Source organism: Leptonychotes weddellii, chromosome 12 (genome assembly GCF_054177405.1).
Source record: "Leptonychotes weddellii isolate Sample4059 chromosome 12, ASM5417740v2, whole genome shotgun sequence".
In the NCBI taxonomy this organism is placed as follows: domain Eukaryota; kingdom Metazoa; phylum Chordata; class Mammalia; order Carnivora; family Phocidae; genus Leptonychotes; species Leptonychotes weddellii.
In genome coordinates, this window is record NC_138380.1 from 76628 (window position 1) to 82192 (window position 5565).

The 5565-nt window shown below is 54.5% G+C and overlaps 2 protein-coding genes across 3 annotated transcripts in view; one reads left to right on the top strand and one right to left on the bottom strand.

The window, feature by feature from the left end:
* DYNC2I1 (dynein 2 intermediate chain 1) overlaps nucleotides 1-5565 on the bottom strand; it is a 227322-nt gene that overhangs the window by 48936 nt on the left and 172821 nt on the right. The window lies entirely within an intron of this gene.
* The window catches only part of VIPR2 (vasoactive intestinal peptide receptor 2), a 64351-nt gene continuing 63490 nt past the window's right edge, over nucleotides 4705-5565 (top strand). For both annotated transcript variants that reach the window (XM_081799735.1, XM_081799734.1), the window contains exon 1: nucleotides 4705-4794. In XM_081799735.1, coding sequence (XP_081655861.1) covers nucleotides 4747-4794 — 48 coding nt within the window. In that variant the 5' untranslated portion in view covers nucleotides 4705-4746. The remainder of the gene's footprint in view (nucleotides 4795-5565) is intronic.

The window sequence follows — 5565 nt, forward strand, 5'->3', positions numbered from 1 at the left end:
TACACATTCAATGCAATCCCCATCAAAGACATAAGATTTTTCCTTTAAAAAAATGTAGGTGCATGTGTAGAGTTAAGAAGCTATTGTACATTTATGATTCAATAAAAATAATGTTAAAGGGGAAAAAAGAACACTGGGTGCAAAGGTGAAGGGAACATGGGAACTCTATCCTTCCCACTCAGTTCTGCTGTGAGCATGTAATTGCTTGAAAGAATATGCTCTGTTTACAAAATCACATCTTTCCAGATACATCTTACACACCACCACCAGACTTCCTTAACTCTGGGGGATTCCCAAGGGACAGACCCTCTTCAGATTCTTCTGAAGGCCTCTGGGCCAAGCTCAGCTGAGAGCTAGGTAAAGAACATCAAAGGCGACTCAGCCAGTTATGTCAGCATTTAAACTCAAAGGCCAGAAAGGTATGAAAAGTACCCCACATTTCAAAGTGAGGTGCTAGGCCATCGACAGAGGATATGCCAAGGGAGTGACCCCAAAGGCTCTGTTCCAAGTTGAGTTAGAGAAGGAGGCCAGCAGGGCAGGACTCAGAGGAGAGACCCCACTGTGCCCAACGCCGCCCTTCTCCACCAGGGAGCTAGGGGGTGCTTCCCCTCCCTCAACCCAAGTGAAGCACCTCAAGATCCATTTGGGGAGCTTGGCCTGTGTCCTCCAAAGGAAGCAGGAGTGACTCTGATGCCTGGGAAGTCTGACGGTGAGGCTGCATCTGGCTGGCAGGGTGCGTTTTTATTCCCATTAGCCAGCTGTCGACTCCCATGGACCATCTTCAAAATCTTTCTTTCGGGAGGACAGTCTGGAGAGGAAAGATAATCCCAGTCGAAGCGAAACCTGTGGAAGCCGCAGGAATCCTGAGAGGCATCCTTTGCATCCAAAGGGCTACAGCTGAAGGGTCTCGAGGATGGCGGGAGCAGGGGAGGCCTGCGGACCTCACAGGCAGCCCGTGCTGGGCCAGTAAGTAGGGCTTTCTTCCCTGCCCCCTCCCTCTGACCTGGAGGATGCCCAAGCTGCAGTGGTGAGGGGGTGTGGAGGCAAGCCTGTGGGAGAGGAGACTCTTACCCTACCGTGCTGTGCACAGCTCCCGGCCCCAGGTTCAGGGCCTGGTGCAGGACTGGGCTAGGGCAGGGGAGGGTAGTGAGACCTTTTAAATTAAGCAGCTGGGAGTTTTGCTATCCCATGGCACTGGGTCTTTGCTCTCTGGAAAAGTGATCCTCACCAGAAAAGGACCGAGGACTGCCAGGGTCTTACAAAGCCACAGGCATAAGGGGAATTTACTCAAATGAATCCATCTCATTGGATAGGTTGGTTATGGTTGAAATAGGAAGGGCCAGAAACGGCATGGGCAAACTAGCGGCCCAGACGCCGCTGACCCATCCTGGGGCCAGAGCCTGCATTGCCCTGTCCACCCGGGAAGCTGAAGCCGGCAGTGGGGCTGGGTGGGGCACATCCCTAAGGCAGCACTTCACATCCATGTACATGGCTCATATTTGATTTTTATCTTTATGAGCACCTTGAGAAGTAGGCCACACACATATTAGGAATTCTACTCCACAGCCTGGGAAACTAATGCAGTCTTGTGTGACACGATGCACTGAGCATCTGTGCTCCAGGGTTCCCTGAGTATTCGGGCACCGAGGGGCCAGGCTGCTGTGTGCTTGTAGGAACTCAGAACACAACCACAGGAGATGTGCTCTACGGATGAAGTGCAAGGCCAGGGTTCAGGTCCCGAAGGGCATTCCTGTGAGCACCTGCTAATCCCCCCAACACACAGCTGTGAGTGGGCAAATGACTTAAAGCATTCTCTAACACCCCAGGCTTTTTTTAGGAGGGAAGAGAAAGCAGATGTTTTATTGAATTCTAACATCCAGGCTTTTAAAATACACATAAATTGGGATACGGCAAATGGTGAGTTTCCTCATAGGTACCAGTTAACAATGGCCTTATGGGATGTGGGCCTGACCCTCCACCCTAGCAGATGTGGTCCCCAGAGTCACTCATCTAGTCTCGGCAGAAGGACCAGAAGGACCTCAGAGTCATGTATTCAAAGCTTACTTTTCTCTTTTGGAAAGTATTTAGTTTTGAGCAATTTCACTCTCTTCTAACCACAAAGCCTTAAGGCTTCCCTTCACTAAATCAATAGGTTTCTGAGCTTCTTATCTGCTCAGCTTCCAACACGGGAGATTTGGTTCTTCCACTCAGAGCCGAGCCAGGAAAACCCAGGGAAGCCACTGGCAAAAACAGTGCCAGGAAGTGTGCGCTGTGTGTGCAAGGGGGTCCTGGCAGAAGGGGTGTCCCGGCAGGAGGTGGGGAGGGCAGCTGAAGTGTCCCACAGTCCCCGCCCCCTCCCAGACGCCTCAGAACATAGGCAGGTGCAGGTGCTGAGGGCAGGTGTGGTCAGAAGCGGTCTCGAGAGCAGGAGGCAGTGGTGGGGCCCTGTGACCAGAACGCAAGGCAGGGACCAAGGCTTTTGCAAGGTGTCAGCACAGCCCATCGGGGGCTACCACACCTCAAGCAAGGCCGGTGCCAGAGGTGCAGAAACAAGGCCACTGGTCTACCATATCAGGCACCCGTGGAAGAACCCCTCCTCCAGCCCTGAGAACACATAGGCCCTCCTGCAAGGAAAGGGGGAAAATTCCTGGGAGAGTGGGCATTTACCCAAAACAGACAGTACCGCCCATCCCAACATCAGTGGGAATTTGGAACAAGGTAAGAACAGTCAGAATTAAAGAACATTTTGTTGTGCATTCATTCCATCTGTAGGGTATATAATTCTGCCTCTCATACAATACTGATTGTGTCCTCCACTGGGTCAAGATGATCTTTCAGGTTCTCAAGCCTCCCAAATTGGCCATACTTCTTGATTTCTCTGATGCTCTCAGCACATTTGTTTTTCCTTGGTGCTTCTGAGATGCTTCCTCTCTCCATCCTTGATCTCTCACTCATAACCATTCTTCTTAACCTGTCACATGTAGGTGTCTACTCCTCCAGTGTCTCCCAGAGGAAGCCAACTCCTCCTCCTCCCATTAGCCTGCGTCTCATTACCTTCACACTTACTTCCCATGATATGAACTCCTACACGGGAACACACCTTGTGTCTTGTCCTGAACCCAATGTAGTAATGTTTAGAGTGTGGGCCCTCAACAACAAAACATGTATGCGTGCATCAATGATCTTGATTCTTATAGCCACCCTCTGAGGTGGAAGGCAGGTATCATTATTCTCATTTACAAATAGACATATAGGGTGCCTGGGTGGCTCAGATGGTTAAGCGTCTGCCTTCGGCTCAGGTCATGATCCCAGGGTCCTGGGATCGAGTCCCGCATCGGGCTCTCTGCTCCTTGGGGGGCCTGCTTCTCCCTCTGCCTCTCTCCCTCTGTCTCTCATGAATAAATAAATTAAAAAACAAAAAACAAATAGACATATAGCTCAGAGAAGTCCCTTGACTTGTCCAGGGTTGAATAGTGAGTAAAAAGAATCTTTACCAAATTGGTCCCAAGGTCAATAAGCTTCCAGACCCCACACTGCATCCACCTAGAGCATCTGGATCTTGGCCTCTAACACTGCTCACCACCAGAGAGAATGATAGATGACAGACAGGTAGACAGACGATAGATAGATGACTGATAGATATTAATGGATACATGTGGGGAGGGGTAAGGGTGGTCAGAGAGGACACAAATGATAAAAAGCCAATGGGGTAAAACTTTAATAGCTGGATCTAATTAAAGGGTAAAAGGGTATTCTTTGTACTCTTCTTATTCTAACTTTTGTGTAAGTCTGAAATTATTTTCACACAAAAAGTTAAAACCACAACAAAAATTACCTGTTTCACTTTTCATTTCTAGGTGCTTTTCCATTTGCTGGATAGCAACTAGCTCTAATGCTAAAGTAATCCTCTGGGATGTTAGGAGCTGACAGGATGCTTCCGGAAATGCCCATTTCTGTCTCAGGTCCCTCTGCAGCAGCCACTCTGGAGGACAGAATGGCTTTGCTGGCTTGACTCAGGCAGGACCCCCCGCCACGGGGAGTCTGCCCACACCCAAATGCACTCTAATTTTCTTCTTAAGTTTCAGTTGCTCCAACCCAACCCCACTGGCTTCGAAGGCAGCAAACCCACCCTAACTGGGTTTCTTGACATTTTCTTGGGCGTCTTTAGCTTATTATTTAACAAGTAGGACATAAGTAGGTGCAAACCCATGGAGGTTCACGCCTGGAGCCCTGTTTCCCCGTTCCCAAAGAGGGTCACTCCCAAGTCGCTCTTCCCCTGACGTCTCCACTTGGAGTCTGGCTGGCACTGCAAGCCCTTCGCCTACCTGTGCTCGTCTCCTCACCGCTCCTCCAGCCGCGGAAGGCGCGCGGTAAGGCTGGAGGGGGGTGGGACGCGGTAGGAGGGGGCGCCGGGCGCGGACGCGGGTCGGAGGGAGGAAGTTCGGGGGCCCGGGGGGGCGGGTAGAGCGCGCGGGGCTGGGAGGGGAGGAGCTGGCGCGCCGGGAGGAAGACCAAGGGAGACCCGGGGTCCGTGGGGAGGAAGGGGCGCGGGGCGGGGCCGCGGGCGCGGGGGGCGGAGCCGGCGGGCACGGGGTGCACCCAGGGCCGGCGGCCGGCGGGGAACTAGGCGGCTGGCCCACGCGCTCCAGCAGCCCCGCGGCAGCTGCAGGGCGCGGGGCGCTCCGACCGCCGGAGCCGGGGGTGCGCGCCCGCGGCTCGGCCCATGCTGGCATCGGCCGAGCCGCGATGAGGGCGCCGGCGCTGCTGACCTGCTGTGGCTGGCTGCTCGCCCCAGTGAGTGCGTCCTGCGACCCCCGCGCTCCCTCCACCCCGACACGCGTCCTCCCTCCGGGGAGAGGAGCGCGGCTCGCGCCGGCTGCGCTTCCTCCCGCGTCCAGGCGCGGGGCTCGGGGCGGGCCCGGGGACCCTCGCCCGCCGGAGTCGGGGGCCCGGGGTCGGGAACGGGGTCCGGAACGGGGTCCCGTCTGGGGAGCGGGTCACAGCTAGGACTCGGCAGGGAGCATGCGTTTGTCGGCTCCGTCTGCCTCCCTGGATCTGCTAGAAGCAGGATCCAGTTTCCTCCAAGACGCCGGGCAAAGAGGAGCTGGTTTCGGCCGCCTCTTGCCCGAGGCGTGAGGCTGGCCGCGCCTGGCCGTCGCGGCGCCCGAGACACACGGGGGTCAGGGCTGAGCCAGCTGCGCGGGCTTCGCATTGGAGTTTGCCTTGTCGCTGAATACTTCTTCCACTTCCTGGTACTTGTCCCTGGTTTGTATTTGCTTGAGTGCGTTTCGGAGGGAGACGGTGTGGCTGAAGAAAGTTTCCTTCCGGAAATACTCTGGTTCCTTCGCCCTTGTTGGAGAGCAGTGGAACAAAGAACACTCAACAGTGGCTTGTTGAAGGGCTGCATGACTGGATTCTCGAATTCTCAGGAATTCTTCCTTGTGCTCGAAGGAAATTGTCAACCCGGTTGCTTGCCTTCCTCCCACGCCGAAGCCGGGCTTGCTCGTTTGTCCGAATCGCAGCCGCATCACCGGCCGCCGCGACTCAGCCCCTCTGAGGTTGTGA